General features: G+C 50.4%; 1 protein-coding gene across 1 annotated transcript; it reads left to right on the forward strand.

The window, feature by feature from the left end:
• Positions 1 to 2: 2 nt before the first annotated feature.
• Positions 3 to 12,974, forward strand: DEXI (Dexi homolog (mouse); the record flags this gene model as incomplete). The annotated part of the gene is made up of 2 exons (XM_011988132.1): positions 3 to 391; positions 12,311 to 12,974. A coding segment is annotated over one exon (243 nt), but the record flags the coding sequence as incomplete, so codon positions are not given.
• Between the last annotated feature and the right edge of the window lie 2,338 nt (positions 12,975 to 15,312).

Below are 15,312 nucleotides of genomic sequence, written 5' to 3' on the forward strand. Positions count from 1 at the left end.
CCCTGGTCCCCTACGTGCCGCCGCCGCTGCTGCCCTCTATGTTCTACGTGGGCCTGTTCTTCGTCAATGTGCTGATCCTGTACTACGCCTTTCTTATGGAGTACATCGTCCTTAACGTGGGCCTTGTCTTCCTGCCCGAGGACATGGACCAGGCGCTCGTGGACCTCGGTGTACTCTCCGACCCTGGCTCGGGCCTTTACGATGCTGACTCGGAGCTCGACGTCTTTGATGGGTACTTGGAGTAGGGTTTCGACTGCCGTTCCCCTCTTCCCTCGAGCCGCAACCCACGCCCTGGACCAGCCGCCCAGATCATGCCGCCGCAGCTGGTTGGGGGCACCATCTGGACGGGGATGGTTCCCCAGGAGGAGATCCTCCCCTGCCTCCGAGGCCTGTAAGTGCCGTCTCCGAACAGGATGAGGGCGGTTTGGGGCGCTGGCAAGGGAGAGGGAGGCATCCCCAGGCCGGATACACACCCCTCCCTCAGGCTTCTCCCTTCACCTCCTCCAGGTCTAACTGGATGCCAGGAATGGCCAGACCCCTCTTAAGTCCTTCGTTTGGGCTAGAAAGCTTCCGTCAGCAAAGGGGATAGTTGGTGAAAAGAAAGGGGACCCCGAGACTAAGTTACATTTGGGGTCACCCTGTGACTTACCCCCCAAAGCTTATGGAAAAAGCCTTCGCTTCCAAATCTATTTGAGGAAGAGCTGTTCGCTCCTCCCCCAATCCTCATCCTGGCTTGATGATGACCTTGGCTTTTGGGGGATTCTCGGTCATCCTAGAAGGATAAAGATTTAGAGGTGTCAGAAGGCACAGGGAGCCAGGCACGAATCATATTTGTACTGTGGCCCTTGGGTGGCTGGGTGGGGATTAAGTGCAGGGGCTCCAGGCCAAGGCTGTGAGAGGAGAAATCTCAAGCAAAGAAGCCTGTACTTCCTTTTGGCCTTGGGTTTGCTGCTATTTTGGAGTCAGATTTCAGGGTGCCCCAGCTCATCAGTTCTGCAGCTCAGAACTGCAGGGGCTGCCAGTTTTGTAGGCTTCCTTCACAGAACAGGCAGGCAGGGAGCTGGTGCTACGGCTCGCTTTGTCTGCAGTGTTTGCAAGCACTCAGGGGGCTCTTAGGTCCTTGGGAGAAGGGACCACAGGGTCATTGCACTGAGATGGTCAAGTCCTGTCTTTGGGGCTGTGATGAGGGAGCTTTGCATCCAGCATCCAACCCACTGTGTATGTGAGAGGTAGGGAAATGAAGGTCCAGGGAGGAGTAAGACTTGGTCATAGTCGCCAGGAAGAGAGGCAACTGGACTCAATGAGAGAGAACACATGACCGGATAAGCTGTCAGGCAGCCTCCGGGACTGGTGAGGGTCACAGGGCAGGCAGGAACGCCTTGGCTCAGCCCCTGAGGCTGGACAGTACTGGAGTGTCACTTGGCACAGGGCCTCAGTGGCAATGAAGAGGGGATGCTGAGTTATGGTAAGCAAGGGCTCCTTTAGGAAAATGGACGCTAATACCATTCACCCCAAGCAGGCTGAGTCCACCCCTCTCCTGCATTACCTGGCTTTGCCAAGACAACCACAGGCAGAGGGTGTCTTAGTTCAGTCTTCTATAACAGAATACCAGAGGCTGGGGGACTTAAGCATTTATTTCTTACTGTTCTTATAAGGGCACTAATCCCATCCATGAAGGCTCTGCCTTCATGACCTAATCACCTCCCTAAGGCCTCACCCCCCAATACCATCATTTGGGATCAGGGTTGCAACATATGAAGTTTGAGGAGACACAAACATTGAGTCTGTTGCAGATGGTGGTACAGGGTGGGGTAGGACCTACTGGCAGCATAGCTGGGTGCAGAGGGCTCTCCTAAGGGGTCCACAGTGAGATTTCTTTGAAGAAAGCTTCCGTTGAGCTCAGTAAGATCTTAGCAAGAGCCAAGTGCCAGGGGGAGCGTGTGCCAGCTGCTCTGCACACCTCCCCAGCCTGCCTGCCTGCCATCCGTCCGTTCTTTTACGGAACAAACCCTTTTTTGTTCAGTACAGTGCCTGGTGAGTGAACACAGTGAGGAAGACAGACCCAGCCTTGGCCCTTTGGCACTTGGTGAGGAAGACTAGTAGGAACCCAAACAAGAGAATCAGATTTTTTCAGAGCTATGAAGACAGGCAAGAAGGATGTGAGCTTCCCTGTCGTGTTCACTGCCGTGTCCTCAGCACTTAAAACTGTGCCTGGCATCTAGTAGATGGTCTCTGTAGGTGCAGACATGGAGTAAAACAAGTGAAGCAGTAGAATAGAGATGGTGGGCTGCTTTAGCTGAGGGGTCATAGAAAGGCTCTCTAAGGAGATGATGCTTTTGAGCTGAGCCTTAATTCGATAGAAGGATCTGGAGAAAAGCAGTCCAGGCTGCGGGTGCCGGTAGTCCAGTTGTGCCAAGACCTTCAGGTGAGAGAGAGTTGGTTTTTCCAGCAACCAAAAGGAGGTCCATGTGGCTGGAGAACAGCCCCAGGAGAGGTCAGTGAGGTGGGCGGGAGCCATACATGGAGGACCTGGAAGGCCATAGCCAAGAGCAGTGGAAAGCCATTGGAAGGTTCTAGGCAGGAGATGACACAATCACATTCCCATTTTGTAAAGATGACTCTGGCAATTGTGGACAGAATGAGCTGAGGGGTAAGAGGGGAAGCAGGGATACCACCTCAGAGGCTGTTGGTTGTCCAGGCCAGACATGACAGAGGCTTGGATGAGGGGAGTTTAGTGAAGATAGAGAAACATGAACAGACTGAGAACAACTCTCAGAAGTAGAACCTATGAAATCCATTCAAAATCTGTAGTGAGCGTTGATTCTATGGCACTCCTGGGTCTAGGCCCTTTGCATATGCACTCACTCATTCAACAGACTTTGACCCTGCCTGCTCTTCTGCCAGGCCATGTGCTAAGGCCCTGCGGTCCCAAGATAAATCCCTGTCTCCAAGCCAAGCACTTGACTTTGAAGCAGTGTAACTTGGTGAAGAACGTCTTATTTTATCTCTTTATCACATCAACAGAAACACTTCCCCTTCCAAATGAAAACATTGGCATATTCTGAACTAAAAACTGAATCCCAAATGCTTCGACATATTTTGCAGCAAACGCTGTTTAAGCAGAAACACCAGGAAGTATCTCTCAGGGACACCCTTGCAAAGCTCTCGGGGTGTCAGGGCCTGACCCTGGGAAGTGGGGAGGCCTGGAGAAGTGGTAGAAGCCATGCAAAGCCTTCCCCCCTCCCCACCCTCAAATCCAAGCCAAGGAGGCCTTGCCTTCAAGTGCTGAGGAAGCTCAGAACCCCCGGGTATGAGAGGGGTGGCTAGCAGCAGGGAAGCCGCTGGGAAAGACCTCAAGATGATCTGACCGAGCCTCATCTCCAGGCCCCTTTCCATAAGCAGGGGAATGCCGGTAGTCAGTCCTGTTTTTTCTCAGTCGTTCTCATGTGGTCACATGTGTTCCCCACATGGCAATCCAGGAAACAGTGACTAAGGGCAAGGGGCATGTCACACAGTGGGGCCCAGGATGAGTATCAAGATGAATAGGTGCACCCACTTTTGCTCCCTCTTTTTTTTCTCTCTCTTATGTGTGGACCCATGTGATTCATTTCTTCAAACACTTGCTGAGCACCTACTTGAGGAGGCAGTATTAGGGTCATGGTTAAGAGCCAGGGCCCTGGGTTCACATCCTAGGGTAGCTGTGACCTTGGGCATGCTGCTTAACCTCCCTGTACTTTGGTTTCCTCTTCTAGAAAATGGAAATAATGAAAATCTCCCTTGTTGTGAGGACTAAGTGAGATATACTAAAGCACTTAGACCTCCTTGTATGTAGTAAGAGATGTTTTAATATTAACCACTCGTATTCATAGTCAGATATAATGGAAAGCGTGTTATACCCATGCCCTTGTGAACGTAGAAACCTGCACCTATACTCGTGCACGAATATTTATATTCCATGAGCAAAAGAGGATAGGCTGCCTGAGTGCCAGGGAGGTCCAGGTCTAGCCTAACTAGGGGGGACTTCCCACTCTGCCTTCCCAGCCCCAGGACCCTCAGGAGACCTTTCTTGCTGCCCTGTGGTCCCCAGGGCACCAGAACCCTGGAGAGTCGGCTCTGTGGTCTTCCTAGAGTGTTAATTGTTGCCCAGGAGCAGGGAATGGGGCATCAGGAGCTCCCTCCTTCCCAGGAGAAAGGGCCGCAGTGGCTGGCCTGGGAGCCAGGGAGAGTCCTCACGTCCCAGCAGTTCTGGTGCAGAGGCAGCTCAGTTGGATTCTTCGTCCCAGTTCCTAATGAAAGTGAAAGGCCCTGGTACCTGCCAGCCCTCTCTTGGCACACAGCGAGCTGAAAATGCAGAGACTGGAGAACATTGTCACCAGAGTTGGCTTGTCCTGCTACAGCTCAGCTTTGGAGCTGAGGGTTATCCGATTCATTGGTCTATCTTATTCCAAGTTTTATTAGGCTTCAGTTACCTCCCGACTAGGAACCACAGCTGCTCCTTCCTAACCTGGTCCCTCCTTGCCAATTTGTGGCCTGTGCTGTCAGCAGAACCCCTGTGCTGGACATACAGCTGCCCAGCTCAGAAACCCAAACCTTCCGCAGGAACACAGTCAGATTTGAGTTATGGGAGATCCCACAGGCAGGGGTCAGGGCGAATGCAGGAAACCAGGCCAGGAAGCTGTGGCTGTCATCTAAGCAAGAGATAGACAATGGTGACACAGGGAGACAAGTGTGCCCCCAGGCCTGGCCACCTCTCCAACTCTGCTTCTGACATGAGGCTCACCCAGAAGGTCCTTGGCCACAGGGTACATTGGTGCCAGCTGCGTCTTCAGACAGGAGAAAACCCCAGTATGTGTCTCAACACAGTGAGATGTCAAGGGCCCCACTCTCTTAGCCCTTCATTATACAAACTGGAGATTTCAGCCAAGAAACAGGCAGGATCTGCCCCACTTATAGCCCGTGTGTCTGTTTTGCTGAACTAAGAAAGTGAGGGCTCCTCTCAATTTTGATATTCACATTTCTGGCGTATCTGCTAGCTTTCCTCCCAGAACTTCTGAAAGCATAGTCTGCTTTTGGGAAACCCAAGATCACAAAAAAGTGGCAGACATCTTTATCCCTGTCTCACAAATCAACGGAGGCACAGAATCGGGAGGTGGCGGCCGAGGGAACAAAGCCAGGGAAGGCTGCCAGCCTGGCTCCCTGGCCACAGCACCGAGGGTTTGAGGGGCGCCCCCAGTGAGGGCTCCCCATCCCCGACTTTGGAACACCAGCTCATAGTTTCTGCCAAGCCTGTGTCATACACACTCTTGCTCCTTTTTCCTGAATAAAAAAATTAAAAAATAATTTCACACATGCGGAAAAGTTGCAAGAGCACAAAGAATGCCCACCCAAATTCACCAATTGCACCAATTAGCACTTTGCTCATGTACACATGCATGCATGCCATTCCCTGTTTGTATATGTGTAATTTTCATAAGCATTTGAAAATGGGTTCATTATGTACCTTTACTCCTAAATAATTCAGTGTTTATTTCCTTAGAACAAGGACAAATTTGCATAACCACAGTAGGGTTGTCAAAATCAGCAAATCTAGTATTGATACAATATACAATCCTATGACCAATCTCGTCTACAACTTTATTCAAATTTTATGGAGGCTGAGGTGGAAGGATCACTTGAGTTTAAGACCAGCCTGGGCAACTTAGTGGGATCCCATCTCTACAAAAAGTAGGAAAAAAAAATAGCCAGGTGTGGTGGTACACGCCCATAGTCCCAGTTACTCGGAAGGCTCAGGCAGGAGGATCGCTTGAGTGCAGGAGTTCAAGGCTGCAGCGAGTTATTGCACCATTGCACTCCAGCCCGGGCAACTGAGCAAGACCGTGTCTCAAAAAAAAAAAAACCAGAAAATTGTCCCAATAGTGTCCCCGAACAACAAAAAAGAGAGAGTTGAGGTCCAGGATGCAATCCCAGATCAACTTTTGCATTAATCTCGAGCCTTCTTCAGTCTGGATCAGCTCCTCAGTCTGTCTTTATCTCTTGTGACATTGACATATTGGAAGAGTACAAGGCTGGTGTTTTGTAAACTGTCTCTCAATTTGGGTTTGTCTGATGGTTATATTCGAGATTAGATTCAGATGAGGCGTTCTTGGCAGGAATATTGCAGAAGTGAGTGTGTGTCTTCAGTGCATCTTACCGAGAGGCACGTGCCATCTGTCCCCTTTCTGGCAACGTTAACTTTGATCAGTTGGTGAAGGTGGTGTCTGCCAGGTCTCTCCACTGTCAGGTTGCTATTATTCCCTTTATAATTTGCAGTTTAAGATGAAATGCACTAGTTTTAGTGCTCCATTTGTAAAACTAGTTTTTTAGGTGAATTTATTTTAAAAAGAATGTCTATGTCACTAAAGAGAAAACCGTCATCACTTGGCATGGATAAAAACCCTAACTGCCAAAGCCATTAACTTTTGGCCAAATACCAAAGCCAGCTAAAGACACAGGGCCTTGGCCTGCTCTCTTTTTGTTAAAAAGAGATTAACAACTGTCAGGTGATAAACATAAGATACACCAGCACCAAACTGAACTTTCTCCTCTAAATAATCATAAGGATTGACCAAAAACTGAAAAGCAAATTGCTTGCTCACTATATGTGATTCCTTGTTACTTAGGGTCACCTCCCTGTACCCTCTAAAATTGTTGCTTACAACTGCTTTGCAGTTGGGCACATCTTGGTTTAAATCCCAGCTCCACCAACACCTCAGACTTCATCTCCTAAGCCTCGGTTTCCTTCTCTGTAAAACAGGGATAATAGTAGCATATAATTTGCTACTATTTTTGCCTAAGGGCTTGTGCAAATTAGATTGGGATAGTGAATGATGTATAGTCGGTGCTTGCTTAATGAGTGAGGTGGTCAGTGTCAATGGTGTGTCAGACCCTGAAGGGGCTCTAGCCCAGGAAACCTTCCCCCTTTCTTTGGGCGCCCTTCCTCCTGAGGATTGGTTACCAAGGAGGGTGTGTCTGTGTGGGCAGCCTTTGAAGTAGCCCAAGAGCAGTGATAATTGGTACCCAGTGAGTCCCCAGATGATGCTGGTACCCTCACAGCTGCCATCCCAGGGCTCAAGCTTGGAGTGGCGGGGAACTCCCTCCAGGGCAAGGCTTCATTTCTGGGAGTCCCTCCTGGCAAGTGGCTTGGCTGGGTGGTTAAAAATAACTGCCTCTCTCCCATCTCCATCACTTGCCCCAAGCGTCACCCTGTGAAGCCGCCAAGGAGGGTTCCATTAGACAAGGGAGGAAACTGAGGCTTGCAGAAGTTTGATGACTTACCTCAGATACCCATCTATGAGGTGGCAGCATTGGGCTCCTGGCCACACTGTCCTGATGCTTCCCTGAGTGAGGTGCTCTGCTGGAGGCGTCCCAGGGCGGCAGTGAATACGCAGCAGCGGAGCAGATCGGCTTTCAGGGGCCCGACACCCCCTGAGCACCTACTGCTTTGCCCTTTTAACTGGCACCAGGCTCAGTTGTACAGGCCAAGGGTATCAAGCTAGAATTCATGGTTCCCTTTTCATTGTATTTTTAGCATTGCCTTCTGTGTATGATAAATTCTACTGCTTTGGGTGTTATATAGTGACATAAATGATCTTTTTTAAAAATTGGAGTTTAAAAAGTGCATTGATTTAAAATACTAAGTAAATAATAGTCCAGGTGGTTCTTGGATGTGGCAGGACCTGGAGGGAGGCACTGGGCAAGTGCCGTCCTTCCAGAGGCCTCAGGGAGTCTTGGATGTGGTCAGCTGGAGGCACGTGGTGGACCAGGCATCTTCACAAAGCCCACTCCTGATCAGCTTTGGCAGCCAACATGCAAATCAGAAGCCAGGTTTGAGAAAGTGGTCATCATTTCTCTGTGACACTGGCTTTCCTCAGGGACATGGACCTTCCGGCCACTAGGAGACTGCCACCCTGTCATCAGGGTGGAGGATCAGAGTGGCTGCGTGAGCAGGGGAGGGTGCCATCTGTCTTTAGCCACTTTAATTGATTGTTTTGGTACTTGAAGAAAGGAATGAGCAATGGGTTTCTAGAAGGCAAAGTCTTTGAAGGAGGAAAAGCGCTACTGCTCTCAGAAGGCCCCCAGCCTTGAGAAGGTTCCCTGCCGGTATTGGTTTCTACCTGGGAACAGGTAGGGCTAAGGAGGGAAGGAACCACCACGTACTGATGCCTCATGTGTGCTGGGTATTGCCAGGCACTCCACAGACACAAACAACCCAATGCGGTCGGCATTGTCCCCTTTTCCGGATGAGGAAACCGGCCCAGAGAGAGTGGGTAACTTGTCTGAGGTCACACAGCCAGGGAGGGGCAGAACTACAATCAGCGCAGACAGGCTGAATCCAGATCTCACAGGATTTGCCCTCAGGAGCAGCACAGTGGGCAGCTGAACTCCAGGAAAGAATCCCCTTCTACCACTTTCAGAGCCTCGCCTACCAGTGCCCGTAAAATGCCAGGGCCATCTTCTTACTTAAGCCACATCCTGAACCAGGCAGCTTCTCTGCAGAGTTATTGAACTGAGACATTGCTTCACAAAGTGGATCTAGTACCCAACTGTCATTCTGACTACAGAAGCCAGCCACGTCCTCTGTCCAGCTTTGGGGAATGGCCTGGAATGAAGGGTTACAGTTTCAGAAAGGGGGAAAAAGATCTAGTGGCTGATAACTTGTGTGCTGTGCTCTAATGATGTCAGAAGGTTGGAGAACCTGCTGCCCTGGGTTCTACAAGCTGCAGCTCTGGGGTGCTTTTCAGCCTGGGGCTCTTGGTGGCTTAGAGCAAACTTGTCTAACCCGTGGTGCGGCCTGCAGGCTGCGTACAGCTCAGGACGGCTTGGACTGTGGCCCAACACAGATTCCTAAACTTGCTTAAAACCTTGTGAGATTTTAGCCTGGCCAACATGGTGAAACCCCATCTTTACTAAAAATACATAAATTAGCCAGGCATGGTGGCATGCGCCTGTAGTCCCAGCCACTCAGGAGGCTGAGGCACGAAAATTTCTTGAACCTGGAACTGCAATGAGCCAAGATCATGCCATTGCACTCCAGCCTGGGTGACAAAGCAAGACTCTGTCTCAAAAAAAAGAAAAGAATTTTTTTTTGGTTTGTTTGTGAGTTGTTTTTTGTTTTTTGTTTTTATTTTGTTTTATTTTTTAGCTCATCAGTTATCATTAGTGTATTTTATATGTGGCCCAAGACGGTTCTTCCATTGTGGCCCAGGGAAGCCAAAAGATTGGATACCCCTGCCTTAGAGAAAAGGGATGAACCTGCAGTGCCGAGTGGTTTCGGGCTTTGGGATCAGGCCACAGAGGTTGAAATCCTGGCTCTGCCATTTATGAGCTGTGTGGCCTTGCACAGCTTGCTTAACCTCTCTGAGCTCCATGTGAAATGCAGGGATGATGGTCCTACTTGGCCCCACCTCCTAGAGTTGTTTTTGAGGAATAAGTGAGTTAAGACATGAGTTAGAGTAGTACAAGGTGAACACGAAGTAAATGCTTCATAAATGTCAAGTGTTGTCACGATTTTCATTTAGGGTTTGCCAAGGCTGCCACTGCAAGACACAGGAGGAAAGGGGTTGATCTCTCATAGCCAAAGTGGGTGACAGATGAGAATTGAACTGTGTCCCAGGACATCCTCCAGCCCTAGATATAGAAGTCTGGGGTCACATCCCTGTCCTCGAATCACTGTGTGACTTCAGGCAGAGATCACCACCCTCTCTGGACCCTTTTATTCTCTGTTGTGGAGTGAGTGGGACCAGCTGGGATCAAAGCCCTCAAACGTCATACAACACTCAGCAGCTTGTCCTCTATCTGCCTGTTACCTGAACTATTAACAGTTTTCTTTAAATTGGCTCCTTTTAAAGTGAAACGGTTTGAAAAGAGAAACTTTTGTGTTTTTTTGAGACACAGTCTCACTCTGTCACCCAGGCTGGAGTGCAGTGGCATGATCTCTGCTCACTGCAACCTCTGCTCCCCCAGCTCAAGAGATTCTCCTGCCTTAGCCTCCCGAGTAGCTGGGACTACAGGCGCTTGCCACCATGCCTTGCTAATTTTTTTTTTCTTTTTTCTTTTCTTTTTTTCTTTTTTTTTCTTTTTTTTTAGTAGAGATGGGGTTTAGCCATGTTGGCCAGGCTGGTCTTGAACTCCTGACCTCAATTAGCCATGTTGGCCAGGCTGGCCTCAAACTCCTGATCTCAAGTGATGCACCCGCCTTAGCCTCCCAAAGTGCTGGGATTACAGGCGTGAGCCACTTTGAAAAGAGAAACTATATTACCACCAGAAATGGAAACTTGGCATCACTTGCTATAAATAGAAGGCAACCCTACAGATAAACACAATGAAAACAGGAGTGTTAGTAGATTCCACGTGTAGCCCATTCAGACTGGAGATCTGCACACAAGAGAGCAGCTACAGCCAGACTAACGCCTGGCTGGGACTGTCGGGGATGCTGCTTGTGGTCACAGGATTGGGAGAGGAGTGAGGTCCTCACTGAATGATTCCATCTTCTCCTTTTTTTTTTTTTTTTTTTGAGACAGGGTCTCTGTCACCCAGGCTGGGTGGTGCAGGGGCACAGTCATAGTTCATTGCAGCCTTGAACTGCTGGACTCACGCAGTCCTCCTGCCTCAGCCTTCCAAGTAGCTGAGACTACACCGTGCCTGGCTAAGTTTTAAATCTTTTATGGAGACAGAGTCTCACTATGTTGCCCAGGCTGGTCTCAAACTCCTGGCCTCAAGTGATCCTCCCACCCCAGCCTCCCGAAGTGCTGGGATTACAAGCATGAACCACTGTATCCAGCTGATTTCATGTTCTGTTAACACCCTGTCCACACAAATCTGAGATGGGCTCAAGGATGACCGCAGGCCTTGGAGATCTCTGCAGTGAGCATCTGTGCAGCTGAATCTGAGTAACGGATTCTGCTCCGGGCTCCTGGCCAGCAGGTGTCTCAGGAGCAGCCTGGTGGAGGGCAGCTATGGGGGGACATTAGCCCTGCCTGCACTTAAAGCCTGGGGACCAAGCAGGCTCTGGAGGCAGAGAAAGGCCTCAGCAAAGAAGGGCAGGTCAACCTGCAAGGAAGAGTGAGTAGAGGGAATGGGGTGAGGCACCCACAGTCTCTGTTAAGTTCTCATGGCACTAAGCAGGGTCCTCAGCCTCTGCTAAGACCTCAGGAGATGGTAGCTGCTCTCATTCAGACTGTTTCCATCATTATTATCAAGCCAGTGCCAGCTTTGCCTCTCATAGCTGTGCATCTTTAGGCAGGTTACTTGGCTTCTCTGAACCTCAGTTTCATATCCTATACAATGATAAGAACCTCTGTTTCTTATCCTATACGATGCATGGATCTCAATGGAAACAGTTCTGCCCCCTTAGGTCAACCTTGGAAAAAGGGTAGGAGGGCATTTTTAGTTGTTACAGTGACCAGGGATGCTACTGGCACTTAGTGGCCTGGAGCCAGGGATGCTGCTAAATCCTCAGTGCCCAGAACAGCCACTCCACATCCAAGAATTGTCCTACCCCAAATGTCAATAGCACCCTGTCAAACACCAATACATGTCACATGTTTAACATACAAGTTCGGCGAGATGTTCAGTGAAGTTTGCGGAAGGGATAGTCTGAGCTGGCAGATGAGGCTTGGAATCAGAGCAGGGCTTGAGGGGGCTGCAGAGGGGTTGGGCATGGGAACACGAGGTGCTGCAGCGACACTGGCACCCAGCTGGGCACATAGAGAAGGCAGTGGGAAATGGGGACTTGCCAGGGGGCCAGGCCATGGAGATGGTGCTGCGTCCTGAGAGAAGGAGCCAAGTGGGCTGCTGAGTGACTTGGCTGTGGCCAGTGCCTTCCTGTAGGTTGCAAAGCATTTTTCCGGGCAAGGTGGGAGGTGTTGCCAAGCCCTGCCCATTACCCAGCACTGGCTCAGCTGGCCCAGAGCTGCAAGTCAGCCTTCAGACCCTGGGTGACTCCTGAGCAGACTGCACCAGCGTCCCTCTCCTCCCTCCCAATAAACAGGACAATCATTCCTCTCCCGTGCGACAATGTGCTGGTTCTCCAGCCCAGGGCCTCTGAGAAATTAGGCAAATTCATTAAAAAGAGTTTTAATAAAAATTGCAGAAAGACGTTTTCAGCCTAAGTCTGGGGCTCCCAGTGGTTCCCCAAATTCAAAGGATGGAGGAAGACTTCCCTGCCCCACCCCAAACCTCCTGAGCCTCGTGGATTGGTCCCTGTCCCCAGCCAACATGGTGGCAGGGTGGGGCTTCCATGCTAGTAACCCCCCTTTTTCCTTCTTGTTAGGCCTGCTCCCCTCAAAAGCTTCGTGCCAACAGAGAGGTTCCTGTTTGGACCCAGGAGAGTAGAAAAGAGATTGGGACTGAGTGCTGAGGTTGGGAAGGCACCTGCTCCCACAGAAGGGGGAACGCACGGGGCGTCCCACGACCTCATCTGCCCGCAGCGTCACTCCGATGGCCTGGCCTTGGCTTCTGATTATTTGCAGCTGCGATGGAAGTTTACAGGAACCCAGCCAGAGTTTGCCTCCCCGCACTTCACCCCGGAGCGCACCTGCTTCCCCCACTTCACCTTCAGAGAGGACACTTCAAACTGCGGACACACGCAAAAGCAACTCCCAGCTCCGTTTGATGTGAGTTGAGCCTTCAGGCCAGCTGGGTTTAGCCCGAGGCTGGTCTTAGAAGCAGCGGCTGTTGCAGGGAGTGACTCAGAAGAAAAAGCTGAGGAAGCTGTCGGGGGCTGAGGGTGGGATTCTCGCTTCTTCATTTCAGGTTACTCGTTCTTCAGCAAGTTGGCCAAACAGACATCATGCTGGGGAGGGCCCCATTACTCCCCTGGCTGGAAAGGCTTTTCTGACAGTATGAGTGTTGTGCCTACTTAATTCTGATAAACCTGTTTAAGCAATACTTAGGAGGCTGACTTCTTTGGATTAAAAAAATGTATGCAACTCCAACCCCTGGGGCCCTGTGTGTTTTGTTTTTTTTTTTTAACTTTGAGATTCGGGAAAGGAGTTCTAGGCAGAACCTTGTGGTTGACAAATAGCAGAAGACAAGGGTCTCCCAAGTTGGAGATCCAGAGGGGTTCAGAGAGTCTGCCCCAGTCGGGCTGGTGTGAGAGTCCCAGGCTGGCCCTCTGCCCCACTCCACAAGCCAGGGACAGCGTTTGGGGTGTGGTAGGAAAAGCCTGAAGGCCAAACTAGAAACCAGGCCTGAATCCTATAGAGGTGGCAGTGGGTATCCTGTGCCAGGCACGTGGTAGACCTTCATTAAAGATATGGGGGAAGGCCTTGGCACGGGGGCTCATACCTGTAATCCCAGCACTTTGGGAGGCCAATGCGAGCAGATCACTTGAGGTCAGGAGTTCAAGACCAGCCTGGCCAAGGTGGTGAAACCCCACCTCTACTAAAAATACAAAAAATTAGCCAGGTATAGTGGCACACACCTATAGTTCCCAACTACTCGGGAGGCTGAGGCAGGAGAATTGCTTGAACCCAGGGAGGCAGAGGTTGCAGTGAGCTGAGATCGTACCACTGCACTCCAGCCTGGGCAACAGAGCAAGACTCTGTCTCAAAAAAAAAAAAAAAAAGAGTGGAATTGGGTCAACTTGCAGTTTCACGGAATACTAGCAGTAATTCTCTCCAGTTTGCAGAGCACTTGACTTCAAAGCACCTTCACATACACACCGAGTGAAGCAGGGTACAAATGATTAACCCTCTTCTACAGGTGAGGAGATTGAGGTGTGGGAGAATAGAGGCAGCAGAACTCTGGGGAAAGACAGTTGTAGTGCCACTTGCCCTCATGTGATGCTAAAGAAAGAAAAGCTACGAAATCTGGAAAGAAGACATTTGAGAGGCCCAAGGAAAAAGGTGAGCGTGAGGAGGGAGACATTTGCGTGCAGAGAGAGGCCCGAGAGGAAAAGTGACCATTTGGAAGGTGCGCGGACTTACAATCCACTGGACGTGGAATTGCACCATCATGCCCTGATTCCTCTGAGCACTGCCCTACCACCTGACAAATGGGGTTCGGGGCACTTCCAGCACACTGTGCCTGTGCCTGCAGAGAGGTCCTCCAAAGAAGTCAGGAGTCCATTCCCTTATAGGAGTGTGACTGTAAGTATCACTTAGATCTGTGACATGGAGACAGTGATTTATCCACACTTATGATGACTGTGTGTTAACTACAAAAACATGCCCCTCTGGGTTAAAAGGCTCCACACCAGCACTGCCAGCTTGGCAAGCAGAACCTAGACCGGTTTGCAACCCCCATGTTCCCCCTTGACCAGGTGCCTTTGTGCAGTGTACAGACTGGCCAACCTCACCTGGCAGCCCTGTCCAAAGATTTTTTTTAATTTGCTAAAATATAAGACTCACCAGGGCAGGAACATCTTATTCATGACTGTGCACTCAGTATGTATTTGTAGAATGAATAAAGCAAAGTTAAGATCCATGCAGCCGGGTCTGGATCCCTCAGACTCTCTTGACACCCACCTCTCACTTGCTGGGGAGAGGAACAGAGCTTGGGAACCAGGCTGATCCTGTGGGCACTGGGGCTGGTGAGCTGGAGCTGAACAGGCAGCTCCCATTGCCACCAGGAGTAAGCTAAGCTGTCTTGAATTGGAGCATCCGGGCAGACTATCCCCGAGTGGAAAGCAACAGTCGTGCTGGCAGCTCGCTGGGTAGAAAGCGGAGCTGCCAAGTCCCTTTCGAGCTCACTACAGCCAAGGTGGGACTCCATCTCTGCTAAAAACCAGCTCGCTCCCAGGACAGAGGCAGAGGACAGTGTCAGAGGCAGAGGCAAACATTCCCCTTGGTACAGCTTTCAGTGCTTCAACCTTTCTCATCCCCAAGCAATGAATTTTACACTGAATTTTAGGAAGCCACAAAGAAAAATCCTCTCAGAAAAGAGGACTTGAGTCAAGGTGGGCTCTGGTGTGAGTGTGTGTGTGTGTGTGTGTACGTGCACACATGTGCATGCGACATGTGGTGAAAGGAGGGTGGGTAGCAGAGTAGCAACCCTTGTCACACTGGCCAACAAAATATGGCAGAAGTGGGCTGGGTGTAGTGGTTCACATCTATAATCCCAGCACTTTGGGAGGCTGAGGCAGGAGAATCACTTGAGGCCTTAGTGGAACCGAGGCCCCCAGCCAACAGCCAGCATTGCCTGCTAGACATACAGGAGAATGAGTCTTCAGGTGACCCCAGCCCGCCCTCAAGCTGTCCCACCTGACACAGAGTAGAAGAGAAGGAGCTGTCCCCGCTGAGCCCTGCTCAAATGACAGATGTGTGAGCAGAA

Source organism: Mandrillus leucophaeus, unplaced genomic scaffold, assembly GCF_000951045.1.
Source record: "Mandrillus leucophaeus isolate KB7577 unplaced genomic scaffold, Mleu.le_1.0 Scaffold323, whole genome shotgun sequence".
NCBI lineage: Eukaryota > Metazoa > Chordata > Mammalia > Primates > Cercopithecidae > Mandrillus > Mandrillus leucophaeus.